Source organism: Xyrauchen texanus, chromosome 46, assembly GCF_025860055.1.
Source record: "Xyrauchen texanus isolate HMW12.3.18 chromosome 46, RBS_HiC_50CHRs, whole genome shotgun sequence".
In the NCBI taxonomy this organism is placed as follows: domain Eukaryota; kingdom Metazoa; phylum Chordata; class Actinopteri; order Cypriniformes; family Catostomidae; genus Xyrauchen; species Xyrauchen texanus.
The window spans coordinates 20,614,779-20,635,163 of record NC_068321.1 but is presented as its reverse complement, the minus strand read 5'-3'; the positions used below and the strand labels follow the sequence as shown (position 1 = coordinate 20,635,163).

General features: G+C 39.8%; 2 protein-coding genes across 2 annotated transcripts in view; one reads left to right on the top strand and one right to left on the bottom strand.

Annotated features, from left to right (window-relative positions):
• LOC127638063 (low-density lipoprotein receptor-related protein 5-like) overlaps nt 1-15,385 on the bottom strand; it is a gene marked incomplete at its 3' end in the record, with an annotated part of 82,073 nt that extends 66,688 nt beyond the window's left edge. Inside the window, exon 1 of the mRNA XM_052119397.1 lies at nt 15,184-15,385. Coding sequence (XP_051975357.1) covers nt 15,184-15,265 — 82 coding nt within the window. The remainder of the gene's footprint in view (nt 1-15,183) is intronic.
• The window catches only part of LOC127638274 (BOLA class I histocompatibility antigen, alpha chain BL3-7-like), a 184,106-nt gene that overhangs the window by 67,340 nt on the left and 96,381 nt on the right, over nt 1-20,385 (top strand). The gene's annotated exons all lie outside the window — the stretch shown is intronic.

Here is a 20,385-nt window from a genome sequence, read left to right as displayed (position 1 = left end):
ATATCCCTGGAATAGCTTCCCACGCTTTGAAGCGTAACGCTAGAGGGTGAATGGCCAATTCGGCTCTGATTGCCGCTACACAGAGCTGAACAAAATGTGTGAGCGCGTTTAGTGTGTTCATGCATGATTGCTCGCGAGACAGCATGAACAGGCTGTTTTGTGAGTGACTTCCGATTGGAATGAATGGGGAAAGAGTCACATCTGTTACGTGATGCTAAGCATAGTCATGGGCACGGGACTTACACACAGAGGAATGGTTGCTGGCCGTGTAACAGAGCGGGCAGAGAATGGGCGCTAGCGACGCATTTGCGGGCGCATTTATTGACTCTAGCGCTCGAGCGGTTCAGTAACCGCTTTATGTGAGCGTGCTCTGGTGGGGACACGAGACATGCAGTGCTTGTGTGCAGAAGTGAACACTGGATTGTGGGCACATTTTCTACACATAGGGCTGGTCGTGGTGACAGAGCGGGCAGAGAATGGAGCGCAGCACGCGATTTGTGAGGCCTTCATTGACTCTGACGCCGAGCGGTTCAGTGAACCGCTTTATGAGAGCGTGCTCTGATAGGGGCACGGGATGTGTTATGCTTGTGTGTAGGGGCGAACACTGGGTTGTGGGCACTTTTTCTACACATAAGACATGTTTGCTCTTTACAAGATTTATTTGGGTCGCCGTGAAAACGGCGCTTGAGTGCAGGCAAGCGGGCAGTGTCACCGGCTTGTTGGCTGCTAAATTCACCACTGTAGTAGCCTGAGAGAAGGGGACTGACAGGGGGTAAAGCTTTGACAGTGGTCCGCCGCGGCGGACTGAGCCGCCGCTTGTTCAACACAGTTAGGAAGACTTCGGCTGCTTCGGGTTTCAGCGTTACCTTAGATCGAGGCCCGCGGGAGGCGGTCTCGCGGCGGCTGTCTGAGCGCGATCGAGGGCGGCCGCCCTGTCGACGCTGAGAAGTCTGGAGATTGTTGAACTGGGCGCTGTGAAGAGGCTCGTGCAGGAGGCTGATCACGTGAGCGCCTGCAGAGGAGCTAAGCGACGCGGCAGGAAGAGGTTCATGGCTTGGGTGGCTTTCTGGACTTCTGAGAAGCGGTCAACAATGCCACTCACCGCGGAGCCGAAGAGACCGGTTGGAGAGAGCGGTGCGTTGAGGAACGTGGAGCGCTCTGCTTCTCCCATGTCGGCTAGTGTTAGCCATAAGTGTCTCTCGGTCACAGTCAGCGAGGCCATGCACTTCCCTAGAGCTTGGGCTGCAGCTTTGGTAGCTGAAGGGCGAGGTCTGTCGGCCGTAGATCAGTAACAGCCTCTGGGTGCCTGCCTTTCTCATCCCACTCCGAAGAAGGTCTGCTTGTAGGATCTGTAAAACGGCCATTGAGTGCAGAGCAGATGCGCTTGGCCGGGCGGCGGAATAGGCGCCGCCAACATAGGCGGAAGTCGCTCTGCAGGCCTTAGACGGGAGCACAGGCTTGGAACGCCATCTCGCGGAGGGCGGACAAAGGTGTGCTGCTACCGAGTCCTCGACCGGGGATGGAGGAGTAGCCTCTCTCAGTGGCGCCGCCCACTCGACGCCGAGAGGTGGAGACGCGTGAACGGGTCCTGGCTGAAAACGGAGCGTTCCACGACTTTGCAAGCTCCGTATGTAATTCCGGCAGGAAGGGAGCGCCCGGCCGCTGGTGTAGAGCGGCGATGGCTTTGAAGAAAGCAGCCGTCGAAGTCTGTTGGGTGCCTGCTCAGGGGCGGTGACCACTCGAGCCCGAGGCGGTCGACGGCCTGTGTGAGGAGGCGTGTTAACTCCCCTTCGACCCGGCGCTGGTCCTGCTGGATTCCTGGGCTGAGGAGGAGGCTTGGGAGCCTGTCCACTCCTCGCTGTCCGAAGCCATGATGGAACAGCAGCCCTTATCCTCCGCTCGTCATCCGAGATGGCAGCAGTCGCGGCCGTCGGCGGCAACTGCTGGCGTCCGGGGCGGGGAGGGTGAAAGCGATGCTTTCGAGGAGAGGCTCCGGCGAGGCAGTCGCTTCAACCACAGTTTCCGGCAGCCTTTGTGAGCGGGCTGCTTCCTCGCGCGGCTGAGGGTAAGGCGGCGCGGTTTCTGCTTTGATCGGCTTCGAGTCGAGCCCGCAGGGTCGACATCGGTAGCTCCTCGCAGAATCGCATCCGCCCTCAGTGAGGGCTGAGCTCTGCGTGCCCCAGTCCCAGGCAGAGAGCGCAGATGATGTGGCGGTCTCCTGTGCTGAGAAGGCGCGACATGAGGCGCAAGTGGAGCGAGGCATCTTGAAAAGACGCTCAGTACTCTTTTGTGAATAGTTCTTGAGAACTAGCTTGCTTAATAAAAGGATACGTCGTCGGATGGCGTAGCTTCGCAGGATGGCTGAAGGTGGCTGAGACGGCCGGCTTCTTCTAGCGCTGTCCACGCTTGCTAGATGCCCCTCAAACGGCGACGCGGCTTCCAGGTCAGCGATCGCGGAGAGCTTCGCTGAAGAGATGAAAATCAGGGTTCCAGCCTACTAACTACGCTTATATGCACTCTAGTCACGCCCTTTTGGCGGGCTTTGATGCAGTGAGCGCCGGACGCTCTCATTGGATGCGCAGTTCGCCCAAGCTGCGTCTATAGGCTGCAGCAGTTGCCGCAGAGCAACCTATGAGCTCGCTAGCTAGCCCGGCTCAAGGTCTGCAGCTGCCGCGACTGCGTTGACAATGGATACAAAAATTAAGGATAATTTTTTGGCTTCAATATCTCAGAAAAGATGAATCTTTCCCGTAGCGTAAGCTAGCTTACGCAATACGAGAGAACCTCTCGTAAGAGAACAAGCTGAGCGCTCGTGTCCGCTGCTATCAGTTGCATGGACGACGCGCTGCGCGAGTTGCGCAATCTTCACTAGGACGCGCGTTTCAATCTATCGCCGTTGCGGAGACTCTCTATTAATTCCGGTGAAATCACAAAATAAAATGCACACAAACGTGTCCCTGCTTGATATAGACCGTAACCATGCACTGATGAGCATTGGTTATTCAGTTTTGATGATAGAGAAAAAAAACTGCACGAATGCGCGGATTAGAAGCACTGATCTATCTATAATGAGATGTTCCTGATTCACCATCGTCTGGCCTCTGAAAAAAGCTTTTAAATCTAGTCTGCCTGGGCCTGGCCATATTTGAAACGTCTCACTCAATCGTTCGTTGTTTAGGTCTATATTGCAGCCGTTTAAAGGTGCGTACACACCGCCAGCGACATCGCGCGCAACAGCGACTAAATACCATTCATTTTCAATGCGAGCACAGCGACTTCCGGCGACACGAACTGTCGCAACCTTTGGCGCTAGATGTGGGCGTGTCCAGCGACGCGACAAAGCTGAGAAAAGTTCAACTTTGGAGCGACTAACGGCAGCGACAGCCAATAGGAGAGACGACGGGAGAGCTCACGTGACCCTTCTCTCTCTCTCTCTATCAAGACGGATGAAAGGCTAATTCTTGCTGTTAGAAATTTCCCAGTGCTCTATGATATATCTCTTCCCACGTACAAGGACTAGGGCTGTCAACGAATATTCTAAATTCGAATATATATTCGAATAGTTTTAAAAAACAGAAATTCGAAGGTGAAAATTAATATTCGAATGTGGAAAAAAAGCAGCGCCGTGGTAGCAGATGTCGCGGCTGTCTGCTTTGCGAGTGGGCGTGCTGCCTGAGGGGTCTTTGTTGTCACATTTCTCGGAATTGTGTGCCTCGTTTTATTTAGCGTTAAACAGAAACATGACTAAAATGTAAGGCTACTGTACTGACTGAATAGATGTTGCATGAATAAGGTAGGTTAGATACAGCAGTTTCATGCACTGCAGGCTTCCACTGGTTTGATTATTTACCGTTTCATGTCAAGGAAAAGTTCCATGTTTACCACAGCACAGCTCGCTCGGAGCGTTCAATGTCGGTTCTATATACTGTAAAACTTCAATTAATGTTAATAATTTGTTTTAATCACTGAATGAAGCCTGCTATATTTGGGACAAGAGTCGCGACCTTATATTGCTTGCACAAAACTCTTGATCAGCACTCAACATTTGTTTATTGTTGTTGTTCTTTTAAACCGTTATGCGCAGAAGGCGTGAGGGCGAGAGAGAGAAAGAGTGCCTGCTGCGTCGCGGCGAGAGTGAGGTCTTGGCCATTAGTTGATTTACTTGTTTTTGTGTAGGTAATACGTTGTCAAATATGTTTAAACTTAAATAAACTACCTATACAAATAGTTATGTCTCTTTGTATTAATTTGTCCTGTTATTGACGTAATGCGCGTCATTGACCAAATGCGCAACCAGATATTCGAATAGTTCGAATATATGTGTTTTTTTTAGAGGGAATATTCGAATGTCATTTTTGAGCAATTTTGACAGCCCTAACAAGGACATTTTTAAGAAAAATACTGCGTGGAAAGGTGTATCTGAGATCGCGGGGATTTTATGGACCCAGAAAGACCGGCATTTGCATTTTCGCCGGAGATAAACAGCCGCTATGGCAAACAGCACGCCTTGTTTCTCATTTATCTTTGATATAAAGCATTTTGTGTACTGACTCTATTTAGATTTTCCCTCCAAAATGTTTGTTTTTAGTGGCAAGAAAAGAGATTCGCTGTCAACAGCAATGGAATGACATCCGTGAATGTCATTTATAAACGTTACTAGGCAACCAGTAGTGGGAACACCCACTAGCGACTTCACCGCCAGCCACTGGCGACTTGCAGCGACAAAGTCGCTGGCAGTGTGTACGCAGCTTTAGGCGTGCGCTTTATTTGAAATGCAGCATGCGATGTTGTTTCATAACTTTCAAACGATAGAGCCTGTTCCTTTATAACATAGCAAAAGATCGGTGTATTTTTGCTTTATACATTTTAGGCTTATTCTCAAATTCAGATTGTGTTAGGGGGACGGGATTATTAGGCAATTTTAATCGGACAATTTGACCGGAGAGATTTAATTTTGTCGGACATTTAATTTTTTTACCGGTCAATGTCCGGTAATTACCGGACAACGGAAACCCTGGCGCATAAGTAAATGGTGCTGCACTGTTTAAACACACACTCGCGGCTAATTTGAGCCTTCACGCGTTGCACAATATTTGAGCACCTCCCACAAACAACATCTCAGATGAAGATGCTCAATAGTTCGGCTCACTTATATATGCATTTTGAATGGCAAATGACCAGAATTTGAATAAGAAGTGAATTAAACTACTGTGCACTTGCCGACACATACAGGACTTCCTGGAGAGTTTGGATGGAATGTCAAAATAAAAGCGTGAGGGTTTAAAAAGTGCACGACTTAAATATATTATTGTTGTATGTAAAACTAAAAGTCAATAATAATAATAATAATAATATGAATAACTATTTATTATTATTATTATTATTATTATTGTCATCGTTAGTATTTGTTAACAATTTATAACAATATTTAAATTGAATGGGTTCCAAAAAATAACTGTGAATGAAAAGTGTGCTGAAGTCCAGATGTAAGTTGAAACATTTTTGGGAAGAAAAAAAGAAATAAAAATCAAAAATAAAATACTGGTTTCATATCTACTGAAGATTTGAAGACGAATTACAGTTAATTTTGCTGCTACGTTATCCAGCATACTAGTTAATAATAAAGTGTTTCTTAATAAGCTATACATTTATATTGAAATAATGTGTAGTTAGAGGTTTGTGTTTCTTTACATATTAAAGAACACGCCCAATTAGTTCCACACAATAATGTAAAGATATTCTAAACTGATTATGCAAAAAAACAACACTGGTATTAGCCGATACTGAGATTTCTGGTGTAGGAATCGGAAGAGAAAAAGTGGTATCGGTGTATCCCTACTTTAAATGTTGTTTTTCCATTCAGTATCCATTTTAAAAACTGTCAGCCGATTAATCGGTTATCAGCTTGTCTTCCCAACTTAGTTATCGGTATCTGCAAAATCCTATATCAGTCGACCTCTAATATTTATAGAATTACACTGGAGGCAAAATGTTTGGAATAAACGTAGAATAAACAGATTTTGCTCTTATGGAAATAAATTGGTACTTTTATTCACCAAAGTGGCATTCAACTGATCACAATGTATAGTCAGAACATTAATAGCAAGGAAAAATTACTATTACGATTTGAAATAAATGTTCAAACAAAGAGTTCACGTCAAAAAACCTTCCACTTGCCGCAATGACAGCTTTGCAGATCCTTTGCATTCTAGCTGTCAGTTTTTCCAGATATTCAAGTGATATTTAACCCCACACTTCCTGTAGCACTTGCCATATATGTGGCTGTCTTGTCAGGCAATTCTCACGCACCTTACAGTCTAGCTGATCCCACGAAAGCTCAATGGGGTTAAGATCCATAACACTCTTTTCCAATTATCTGTTGTCTAATGTCTGTGTTTCTTTGCCCACTCTAGCCTTTCAAATGTGGCTTTTTCTTTGCAATTCTTCCCATAAGGCCTGCACCCCTGAGTCTTCTCTTTACTGTTGTATATTAAACTTGTGTTGAGCGGGTAGAATTCAATGAAGCTGTCAGCTGAGGACATGTGAGGCATCTATTTCTCAAACTAGAGACACTGATGTACTTATCCTCTTGTTTAGTTGTACATCTGACCTTCCACATCTCTTTCTGTCCTTGTTAGAGCCAGTTGTCCTTTGTCTTTGAAGACTGTAGTGTACACCATTGTATTACATCTTCAGCTTTTTGGCAATTTCAAGCATTGTATAGTCTTCATTCCTCAAAACAATGATTGACTGATGAGTTTCTAGAGAAAGCAGTTTCTTTTTTGCCCTATTTGACCTTAAGACATGCCAGTCTATTGCATACTGTGGCAACTCAAAAACAAAAAAAGACAATGTTAAGTTTCATTTAATGAACCAAATAGCTTTCAACTGTGTTTGATACAATGGCAAGCGATTTTCTAGAACCAAATGAGCAATTTAGCATGATTACTCAAGGATAAGGTGTTGGAGTGAATGCTGCTGGTAATGGGGCCTGTTTAGATTTGATCAGAAATTACTATTTTCAAATAGTGATGGTGCATCAGAATTTCCTTCTGAAACAGCAAAATCTGTACATTATTCCAAACTTTTGGCCGCCAGTGTACATCATTGCCTTTTGCAGTTAATTAAGCACATTAGCCCATATAACAAACTGCTTTAACAGAGGTGAGAAGTGAAGCAGTCAAAACCTTCTGGTTTTCTGACAAAAGTCAAAATCAAAGCTCATTTTAATGTTTAAATTGCAACAGAAATACATTGATTCTGTATATATAGTATATATTAGTCGAATATCATCTTATTCAGAAAGGCACAAATAATAACTAAGAAAAACAGATTAATCTGTATAATATACAAAATATTCATATGACTGGTTATTCAACATAGGCACAAGGATAAAGAGTCATTTTAAATAAATATATGAAAAATTACACAGCACTTATTAATTGGTGCAGCCATATTTCTAAAGTGTAAACATTATGAATGACTGGTAATCTGGTAATCAGAAAGACACTGGTTCGAACCCCACAGTACCCCACAGTCACCACCATTGTGTCCTTGAATAAGGCACTTAACTCCAGGTTGCTCCAGGGGGATTGTCCCTGTAATAAGTGCACTGTAAGTCACTTTGGATAAAAGCATCTGCCAAATGCATAAATGTAAATAAATGTAAATGTATGAATGAAAAAGCGTATATTGCGATTTCATATCGAATGGTCACAGTCTCGACAGTCTGGGGCTTATAAAGTGTAACATTAAGATATACGACATCATATACACTTTCCACTTCTTGAAATGTCAATGATAATGTTTCACACGATTCACATGTGATTCCCATGTTTTCATTTATAGCCTAAACTGGAGTGTTATGTTTCCTCAGAAAATTTACAAATCAAGTTAAAATTAGGCTAGGAGTTTCCAAAAGAAAAAATAGATTTTATTACTGATGATCAAGTTTGAATGAGAGAGAAACTTTAAATGAACCGAATAGAGGAGATTTATGCCATTTAAGCTAGTCAAGTCATTTAAAAATCAGAAAGTTCCTACTAAGAAAACACACAAGCGTATCTTTTTGTCACATACAGCAATTTGGGAAGCATAATTTTATTAATGAAGCGCTCTATTGTGGGTCATGTAGCTATTAAAACCTTGTCAGAACCTAGAATGTGATTAGATTAAAATTAAAATTAAAATGTGCTGAAAATTATCAAAATGAGGCTAATTCCAAAACACCTTTACAAACTTTCCAAGCTTCTATTGGGCATCACTTTCCTTAGTTGATGCAAACAAAAGCTTGTTCTTTTAAGTCCAAAATAAATGTCCTACAATTATTTGGCAAGAATAAATACAACGTTAGAATAATTTACAGTTTGTATACACTTCATACAAACACAGTACACCGACTACTAAACAGTGACAGAGGCGTGAAGTACACATGCTGTGGAAACGCAACAACAGATTCCAGACATCAAACAATAATCCCCCGTCGTTGCTTCGCCTGGACCACAGATTGTTCCCTCAATCACTCTGTCACTTTGTCCACCTCTTTCACTCCTTTTTTTCAGCTTTCCAACAACATCAAAGACAGATGCACTCAAATCATTCTATAAAAGGAGATGCAGGTCTATTCTTTTCTACTGTGGTGGAACACTTCTTTTCAGCTAGATTCTTCAAGAGGTATTCCATAATCCAAATAACATGTGCTTCCATCCACATATTTCTATGTGCATTTTGGGATATCACATTAAAAACTGCTGGATGAAAACACCAAGATGCAAATAAAATCTAAAATAATGTGCATAAAAACATATACACTCACTTAAGGTGGATAATTTTTTTATGCGAAAGAAAATAAAAGTGCATAAACTATGATAGAAACACATTTACCGAATAAACTCCTATTGAATTTATTAGGAATACGAGATGCACATCAAAAGTCATGTGACTGAATAATACATTCATAACTGGACTAAACCAGTGGACCAATCATCACATCTGAAATGTTGTTCTGGTCATCCTGAAATAACAGTGTCCTGAAAATCCAAAGCCTGCAAAGAGTTTGCACAGCACATAAGTCAAATACAAACTTGTGAACAAACTGTGCGTAGAGCAAGTTTATTGACGCTTTTGAAAAATATATTATTGATCCGCACGACAAAGACATAATGGAGGAATGCATACACATAGTGCTCCCAGAACTATATGACTTGCTGCTGCCACTCCCAGACATGGGACAAGTTCCTCTAGATTGTCTTCTCTGCGTGATCTACGCCGCAAGTGTTTTATTAATAAAAGAGCCACAGTGGCTACAATTTGTCCGGAAGTGATAATTCTGTTCTTTTGAACTTATGGGTTGAAAACACAACTTTATTCGCTTATTTAACATGAAATAAATTCGCAACTTTGAAAATTAGAAAACACTGATATAGTGAACCACTTGGTTCGTTTATGCCTTGTCTACACTAATATGTTTTAGTTTGAAAATGCACCTTTTTCCCTCCGTTTTGGCCTTCCGTCCACACTGAGATTGCGTTTTTGTCCGTGAAAACTGAGCTTTTTGAAATGCACTCTAAAGTGGATAAATTAGAAACGCCGTTTACGTGTTGTAGTATGTACTGTGAAAACGTATATATCTATTATATATTTGTTGTCATGTGACTCAGTCATGTGATCTAGCCAACCAAAACAATAAAGATGGCAGCCTGTCTTATAGCACCGCTGTTGTACATGATACTCACTTTGATAGCGTTGTTAACAAATAAATGTTACTTTGTACAACCATCACATTGCGTTCCTTCAAAGGCGAAGGGAAGTTTACTCGTAATTGGTGTCCGGCGACGGAACACGAGGACAATTGCGTTTCACACCATATATGCAACTTGGATTTTCCGCATGCAAAGTAACATGATTTAAGCGTTTTCATACGTCTCATTGTGGACGAGCAACTTTTTGTAAAACACTTGAAAATGCTAGTGTGGACGGAGAGCGTTTTGAAACAAAAACGCCATTTTCAAACGTATCTGGATTAATGTAGACGTAGCCTTAGTAACTCTTAATATTAATTATAAAGCCCAAAGTAAACTATGGTTATGACACGAACATTTATCATCTGCGAACACGAGCCTGTCAAAGTATACTTCATATGACAGTGTGCGCATTCACAGATTGTTGGCACATGCATCTTTAGGAGTTGAGCCATAAATATGTTATTATATTCATTCAGACTGCAGGTATCTCCTGACCTCCTCACACATGCATTCTTGACTTGCACATTCGCCTTGTGTTGTTTAATGGCGACTATATCTTCTTCTTGCGCTTCTCGTAACAGCAGCGGCTCATATGCGAGTGTTGCCACCTTGTGGCCCCACTAATTAGTGCAAATAATTCCAGGCGCATTCTGCGCCTTCAAAGACGCGCAGTTTGAAAAATCGGGCTGCTCGCGGTCAGTGCTTGAGCAGTCTGTTGATGATGAAATTTGCATCACTATTACTCATACTTAAGGTTAGAAATTTGAACAAACCCCTAACCTCCCGTATTACACTTTTGTTTACATGACATTTGTAATCATCAGCTTATGCTCTGCTTTTTGAGTCAAACTGTAAACAGGCATGTGCACAACACCTGTGTACATTAGATAACGGGATTATTTGCAACAGCTATACATTTCATTCAAACACCGTAACTGCAGCACATGCGTACATTTGCAAGTAAACAGGACTTTAGATATTAACTGCAGAATGGCCCACCAGAGCCTCAGGCCGACCTGAGAGGACTCTGACACCTCCTTCCCCAGCGAGCACAGAGTAGTGGGGATTAAACAGATAACCTCGTCTCAACAGCTGCACTGTTTTATGGGATCACACAGACCTCTGCAGCTCAAATGCGCAAGAAAAAAAAAACAGATAACAACCACGACCGGCCCACCAGCACAATCTCCCACCCAAACAAGCTTAGACACTGCATGGTTTTTAAAACAGAGTCTTGAGTTATGAGAAAAAGCAACACATTTGATGGAAGATAGCTAGCTTATATTTAAAGATGATAAGATTCACTTTTTAGGCTAAGGGACTGGACTTGAACCTACAATAAATATTTTACATCCATACTATTTTTTTTATTGTTAGGAACAGAAACTGAATCCGAAGCTAGAAGAGTTCTGAAAGGTGCTTCTGCAAGTTCACAACTTGGACACAAATCTTGCTCACAGCACATTTCATGGGGTCCACTATGGGAAAGAAAGGGAAAACAGATGAACTCTAGCAACTTTGTAATGGTTTTAGAGGCAATGTGCCAGAGATCTAAAGGACAAAAGCAAAGCAACCTTGTTTCAATGAACATTGGAACACTGCACCTTACTAGAAGAAACAAAATCAGTCAAAGTCCAGCAATAAATTTCAGCCCCAGCGTGAAGATCACTAATCTCCGTAAACAGACATCCCCAGGAGAACTCATTTCCACTCTATAACCGAGCACCCATTTGACCTGAGAACTTCCGTTCTTCTCTGACTTTTGTAGTGCCAGGAGGGGGAGTTGAAAGCACCTGGGCCCACTGGGCTCCTCCTTTGTAGAGGAAGAGCACAAAGCAACAGCTGAGTCTGAGCTTGTCACCAGAATGAACAGTCCAAAGAAGGGAGAGGCATAAAGCAGGGTAGAGGTCTACAAATGTGAGGAGTCCTGAAAGATGGGTAAGAGAGCTTCAAATGAAAGCCTTCTCAGCTCATCATCTAAATTATCTGTGTCTCTCTTTCTTAGCCCACAGTCTCCTTTTACCTACCTATGTCTGATTACAATCAAAACAAGCCACCCACTTCCTCCAAACCTTATCAGTAGTAGACCATACAATAATGTGGTGAGCTTGTTTGAAAGAAAATATGCAACTACGCAAATGTGCATTGTATTTAAAAACAAACAAAAGACCAAAAATGAACCCAGTGTAATTCTTATATATGAAAAGGTCACATCCACACTAATATGTTTTTTTTTTACGCATTAGTTTAACTAAGTTTATGCTTCTTATCCACACTAAAACTTCGTTTTCTTCCACTGAAAATGGAGCATACTTTGGAAAATTATGATGTTAGGACACTAAAAAAGTTTAAGTGAAAATTAAAGGTCATCACAAATTTCAAGTTTGCCATTTCTGCACCTCGAGAGCCACGAAATGGAATTTAAAAAATAATGACTTTTCAAACACGTTTTTTTGCCCAAAAACACCCGCCATCTTCCATTGGTTGGCCAAAGAGATAGTCCATGCCCAAAGACTGATAGCACCACAGAGTCAAAGTGTTTGCAATTTTCAGTGGAATCAACCACGAATGGCTTACTTATAGTTGTCTCTGGGACAAAGTCTTTAAACGTCAAAACAAATGACACACTTCACACTCAAATTCTTATTCGATTTTAAAGTAAAACACTTTAAAAAGTTGTGCGAGGACATAAATCAAGGTGCATGGTAAACATATATGGAACTAAATATGATGTTTTACAATAAAACAAAACACAAAAGTCCAGCAAGATGACAATGACCATAGACTTATGGAAAGGACTGCATAGGAGACATTACATTTCCTTCACTTTTCCTCAAAGAATGCTTTTATTCAAATGCAAACTTGTTTAGTTGGCATGCAGAGCGAATAACAATCACATCAAAAGTTTACAGTTGTTTTGTTATGCGAAATTTCAACATGGGCTTTGTTATTTACATATGGCAAATTAGCAATATGTGAAACGGATTTCACTCAATCATGGGGTTTAATACACAAAAATAAAGCACAGATTTTCAAATATGGACAAGACTCGAAATCTAAAACTAGGTTTGATACGGCTTATTATATTTTTATTACAACTTCTCACTGAAAAAAAATCTCCAAAGACTAGGCGATGACATTTGCAGTGATACTGGCACATATTACCAACCTTAGATGACAAGTTAACAAATGAACCGTTCGCTATTGGCGTGACCTAAATACATTTTTCATACTGAAACACTTAATAACCAAGACCTAACAGACCAAGTATATAAAAGACATAAAAAAATGACAGTCTGTGGTTATCTTAATTGCAATATAATAGCTTCTAATACCACATCAGCAGCTGTGCAAACACAATGCCAATACCAGAACATTATTTAAACCTGAAATTTGAAATTAAGCAAAGAACCTATTGTGAGCTAGTTCTTGATATAGCTTTATAGTTTCTTAATAGAAACTTTATCTTGGTTTCTGGGTTATTTAAAACACCATTTTTAAAAGTGAGGACTCTAATACGTCTAAATACTCCTTAACGGGTCTCCATATTGAATGTATGCTGTCTTTATATCAATAAGATGTTTTAACTTATCTGTCGGACAACTCTATATTGTAAATTTGATTTAAAATGAAGGTCATTAACATACATTAAAAGGTATAGTTCACCCAAAATTGAAAATTCACTCATTTTCTCACCCTCATGACTTTCCAGATGTGAATAATTTATTTCTTCTGCAGAACACAAACACAGATTTTTAGCAGAATATTTCATCTCTGTAGGTCCAGACAGTGCAAGTAAATGGTGACCAAATTTTTGAAGCTCCAAAAAGTACAAACAAGTTATCCATATGACTCCAGTGGTTTAATCCACATCTTCTGAAGCCATCTAATCATTTTAAAGTGAGAACAGACCAAAATATAACACATTTTTCAATATAAATCTTGACATCTGCCATCTCCTTGGTGATCATGATTTCGATCTTAAAATAATGATCGTCAAAAAGATTTATAGTGGAAAAAAGGAGTTATATTTTGATCTGTTCTCACCCAAAACCGACTGGATCGCTTCAGTAGACATGGATTAAACCACTGGAGTTTTATGGAATTATTTTTATGCTGACTTTATGTGCTTTTTGGTAACCATTCACTTGCATTGTATGGACCTATGGAGCAGAAATATTCTTCTAAAAACCTTTGTGTTCTGCAGTAGAAAGAAAGTCATAAACATCTGGGATGACATGAGGGTGAGGACATGAGGGTGAGTAAATGATGAGAGAATTTTCATTTTTGTGTAAACTATTCGTTTGAAATAATGCATAACAGATCAGTTGTTCATGTGCATTCAATGTCTGGTATTATATATAAAACAATGTTGCCGGAACATTTCTAACTATTTGAATCTGTTAAGCATTAAGGTCTTACTAAAGTTTGAAAACTACTCTGAAACAACAGGAGGTGGTGGGTGCATATTGTGAGTGTAGTTATAAGTAAGGATTACGAGTTGAAGATTAACAAATTTAAGGTGATGCATGTAATATGAGTTCAGGCCAATACATTCCGACTTTCTAACTTTCACCAAAAAGAAAAATCAGCCGGAGTTCAAACTAACTAACTAACTAACTCTCTCACACTCTAGGTGTCAATGCAAATATCCCAACCAACCAATAATGAGTACATGGTGCTAAAACTATAAATATTTAAGCACAGGCATGTTTGAACTGCGGATATTCTCACCAGCAAGGGTATAAATATAGTTTTCAGTGGTTACATTACTATCTAATATGAGTCACATATGCAATATTGTATTTATTTGTACTTTCCAGAGTTCAATGAACAGGTTTAAACTTTCATATTGCAACCTTGTTTACGTTATGCATCAAAGTCTTTTATACGATAAATAAATTGGCCAGACCTATTAAATGAAGGTGAGGTAAAATTAGTTTTTTTTTTAACATTAAATCTCTCCTTTTCTCGCTCTGTTTGACATCCGACACCACCGAGGCCTCCGTAACACACCAGACACATCTACATGCACTTAAACCCCCGATCAAATACTTCCAGCTGGAATCGAAAAAAGCTCTTTTTACTTTTCAGTTTTACCACAACTTCCTGAAGTTCAAATCTCGGTGAACTAACCAACCGCGAATCAGAGTTAAGATCACCTTAACTTTACGGACACTTTACGCACGACTCTTATTGCTACACATGTAAAGTCACTTATACAACTTATACGTAAAAGTTGCAGAGTTTAGCTAACTGAAATATTTAAATGCGTGCTTATATAAATAATAAAAGTTACTCAGAACGATCGCGCGCTACTTTGTTAGGCGCTTTGCACCGATAATGATACGTGGTACTTTGTTTCACATTGTTCGCCGTGATATAATGACTTCAACACCTCCGAGCCGTAAAAAAAAAGAAAAAGCACTATTTTACTCACCCTGAATCACAGTCAGACTACAACAAAGCAGCAGTTGCAGCAATAAAATCTCCATCGCACGCGCTCCGAGCCTTAATTCCATAATCCCAGCTCCATTTCTTCGAGGTATTTGTGTTAGGAGAAAGTTTGGAATCCGAGTTTAGGGCGATCAGTCGGTACTTTTTTTTTCGTCCGCTAGACTCTTCCAGCCTACTGCGATAGTAGAGGCACGAGGAGGGGAATGACTGACAGCGGAAACTGGTCGACGTCATCAAGTGGGATTGTGCTGCACTGCGCCTTTCCAGCCCATTTGAACAGAAAAGTTAAAAGAATAGAAAGTAGTTTACTGTCATGCAAACCTGTAAAAGATACGTGAAAACAAGCACTTTAATAAAATTACAATTAATACTGATTATAAATACAGATCTTTTTGTGGTTTGTACTTTATTCGAGTGTGTAACAACAATCATCCATGCGATTATCTAATCAGCCAATCATATGGCAGCAGTGCAGTGCATACAATCATGCAGATATGGGTCAGGAGCCTCAGTTAATGTTCACATCAACCATCAGAATGGGGAAAAATGTGATCTCAGTGATTTGGACCTGGTTTGAGTATTTCTGTATCTGCCGATCTCTTGGAATTTTCATGCACAACAGTCTCTACAATGTACTCAGAGTGATGCCTATATATACTACCGGTCAAAAGTTTTGAAACACTTGACTGAAATGTTTCTTATGATCTTAAAAATCTTTTGATCTGAAGGCATTTAATTGAAATTAGTTTTGTAGACAAAAATACAATTGTGCCAACATATTAATTTATTTAATTGTAAAACTAAAATGTAATTAATAAATAAAAAAGTTTTTGAAATGGATGACTTTGACCAAATAATAAAGAAAATCAGCCAGTAAATGGCCAACATAGATGGGAACTCCTTCAATACTGTTTAAAAAGCATCCCAGTGTGATACCTCAAGAAGTTGGTAGAGAAAATGTCAAGAGTAGCCTACATGTCTGCAAATTCTAGGCAAAGGGTGACTACTTTGAAGATGCTAAAATATAACATTATTTATTTTGGATTTTGTTTAGTCACAACATAATTCCCATATTTCCATTTATGTTATTCCATGGTTTTGATGACTTTACTATTATTCTAAAATGTGAAAAAAAGTATAATAATGAATGAGTAAGTGTTTCAAAACTATTGACCGGTAGTGTGTGTGTGTGTATATATATATATATATATTACTCATTCTTTATTATAATTTTATACACACACACACACACACACATAGTACTTTACTCAAGTGCAATATAAACAAAATACTTGTAATTTTACTTAATAACATTTCCAAAGAGAAATAATTATTCTTACAATCTTATTTAAACTTGGAAAGTGCTCACTCCATTTTTGCAGAACATTTTCTTTCTTCTTGCCTTTTCACTGCATCCGTTAAACGACAGATGACAGACCAGAGGTCAGTCATTTCAAATGCAGCATCTCACAATGGTTGTGTGGAGTACCAACCATCTGCAGAGGCGAAATTTGGATCTGATTTGAGCTTCGGATATGTTTAAATATTTGCATATATATATATATATATATATATATATATATATATATATATATATATATATATATATATATATATATATATATTCGTTTGATTGTCTCAAGGTGCTGGGTGCTCTGAGATCGCAATTTGTGAGCGTCTTCTTCTCCCGTGCAACGAACATTGCGTGCCTGTGGCAACGTTTTCGCAAAATAAAACGATGTGGTTCATAACACGTCTCAGTGCTGTTCCGAAGTGAAATGTCACTGTTTGGTGGTAAAAGAGAGTGAAATGTTCTCCCAAACAGATGAGTTTTTATTGTTCTATCGAGATTTAAATCAACAACACCAACCCCCCTCTTGTAACACCTGAGACATTTTCCCTAGGGGCCACCAGAGGTCGCTAGGTGTTAAGAGACATTTAGTTTGAAGTTCTGTGTTTACCTTCTTGTGTCTCTGTTCCTGTTTCCTGCCCTTAGTGTTCCCTGCTGTATCTTGTTTGCCCCAGTGTCTATAATGTCCTTGTGTTTGCTTTGTCTTTGTCAGTTGTTGTTCCGGTTAACCCTGTTGACCTGTATGGATGTAACTTGACTTCTTCCTGCAACCATTACACCTAACCTAAATCTGAAACCTAACCGATATTGTAATAAAAAGCAAGTGTCACATGAAAACACAATTTCTGAAGCAACAGCGTCATTTTGTGGTCCTTCTTTGACACTTTTGGCTTATGTGTGGACTTGTATGCTCTTCAGGACTCGTACCCTTGTCCTTTTGCATTGCGTATTCAACACGTTGTCAGTTGAGCTTCCTCGCAATTTGAACAAACTTAAGCTTTTAAATGTAGTTGGTTATGTAATGCAAACATTAAAATGAGTCATGAGCTATAGTAAAAGTGTTTATGTCATAAGACAGCATCCTGTGAGGAACAGGGCAAAAGTAAGTGTTTATGAACTGATAATCTGCCCTTTTTCAAGTGATTTAAATGAAAGGGGATAAAAGTAATTGTTATTTTTGCGCCTCTGTGTTCATTACACCAGGAAATTTTCTTGTTACATACAACAGGCCACACAAAAATAATTTTGCAAAAATTTAGTTATTCTATGATATTCTATGATCAGGTCTTCAATCCCACTGAGGGAGAAATATGACAGTCATCGAAGACAGTAAAAAGGCGACTTGACAAACCAGTTGAATTTAACAACATCCTCTCTCACACATTCTCCTCTCTTGATTTCATTGTAGCTAGGATAAAAGTTACTTTTTTATTACTTGAGTACAGTTTATAGTGAATACCTTTTTTACTTTCACTCAAGTATGTTTTTGGCTAGATACTTGGACTTTTAATTGAGCAAATGTTTTACTCTGTATCCATACTTTCACTTAAGTATCATTTTGGAGTACTTTTTACACCCCTGGAAACACTATGGTTCTAATAAATTACCCAACATAGTCTTCTGCTGTTGTAGCCCATCGGCCTCAAAGTACGACATGTTGTCCATTCTATTCCGCTCACTACAATTGTACAGAGTGGTTATCTGAGTTACCGTAGCCTTTCTGTCAGCTTGAGCCAGTCTGGCCATTCTCTGCTGACCTTTCTAATTAACAAGGTGTTTCCATCCGCAGAACCGCTGCTCACTGGATATTGTTTTTGGTTTTGGTACCATTCTGAGTAAACTCTAGACACTGTTGTGCGTGAAAATCCCAAGAGATCAGCAGTTACAGATATACTCAAACCAGCCTGTCTGGCACCAACAATCCTGCCATGGTCGAAATCACTGAGATCAAATTTTTTCCCCCATTCTGATGGTTAATGTGAACATAAACTGAAGCTACTGACCTGTGTATGCATGATTTTATTCATAACACTTCTGCAACATGATTGGCTGATTAGATAATTGCGTTAATATGTAGGTGTGAAGGTGTTCCTAATAAAGTGCTCAAGTGTGTGTAAATGGTGTTTTTATTTTTTTATTTTGTATATACATAGTTAAATATGTTGTGCCGTTTCAGTGGAAGAGAAGTGATATTGTGTAACTGATACTCTAAGAAGCATTTCCTCTTTCTTTCAAAATATTTTTAAACTGTTTTGGCTAACTTTACAGTATTACGTAAGGGGATTTTCTGTATAAATGACCAATATTCATTATAATGCATGATCGAAGACTCAATGTGTGTGTGTGTGTGTGTGTGTATTCTGGATGGAAAAATATTCAAAAATATTTATTTTTTAAAAAGTCAGTTTGTTAGTATTTGAGCTTAGTGCAGCGCAAAACATCACTAATGTCATGAATGTGAATATAATTTAGTGCATTTACACTTGAATGCTGTTTGAGTCTTTTACAATTGACCTGTTTTACAGTTATAAATTGAGGCTGAAACACTCTATGTACATTAATGACAGATCTATACTTTTAAACATGCCAAGATTGGCACAACTTTTTGCTAGCCTGTTACAGTTTATTCATGTTCATATGAAAGCATGTTATAAAAGAGTAAAATACAGTGATGCTAATTCACTTTGGCCTCTTTCATGAATCCTGAGGTGTTGTAAACATCAAGGATCAAACTGAACCCATGGCGGCCTGAAAGCAAGCATTGGGTTGAATGGTAAATTTCTGCAACAGGCTCCAAACCCAAAGTGAAAGCATATGTGCGCCTTTGTGCGTGTGAGCGGAGCAGGCAGTAACTCCCGCCCAGAGAAAAATGCTGTAATGAAACCTGCCTTTATTCACCTGTGCAATACAGCTCTTGGCATTCTCTTTGATCTTGCGAGCACTATGCACAAATAACAAAAATCTATTTCTCCATTGCCTGTTGTTACTTTTAAATATTAAACTTTGCATTAATAAATCTAAGTCATAATGCAACACATGTTTCTCACTTTACAGATGCCATCTGGAACAAGTCCTCTTTAAACAAAGGGTTTATGGAGGCATCATGTCAGTATGCTTTGCACTAACCCTTTTGCTACTTACTTTTCACTGAAAATTCATAGTTGGGATTGCATTAATACTGTCTGAAGCTGTGCTGAAATATGTGTCTGCCACTTAGACAAACAGCCATGGAAAACTGGGAAATTCTGGTGAAAGTTGAAGTCAAAACCACACAATCAGCAACACTGACGTTAACAAATGATAGGATCTTAGTTTTTGGAAATTGGAAATGAATTAGTATTGTTCGCTTTTGGCATTAAGTAAATATTGAAGTATGAGAGAGCTAGATTGAGAAATTGTGTGGTCTGAGATACTTCCTTTGGGAATGAGGCCCTCAGTATGAAATGTGGTAATCATAGGCGGTGAAAAGATTGTTTAAAAGCCAGGTCAGCAACTTGTTACACAACCCTTTGCATATCCACAGTGCAGAAGATAACAATGCTCTGTACAGTACTTTGTTAAGAAAATCCACATTTCTCAAAATGATTGTTGTTTCCCCCCAAAACAAAACCATCCCCTGGTGAGCTTGTTGTAAAGGTGTAGGCCCACCTTTCTTCCAAACAGATGTGGCTTGTTTATGAGTGGCATATTGTTTACTCCAAAGACTCATTGATAGGCTCTTCTAATAAAACACTTTGAAACTCATGGAAACATGGCACACTGGGGTGCACTGGCTCCGAAAGAGTCTTCAAGATATTGGATCCCTTCTACTAATGCATCCTTAGAGGCCCAGAT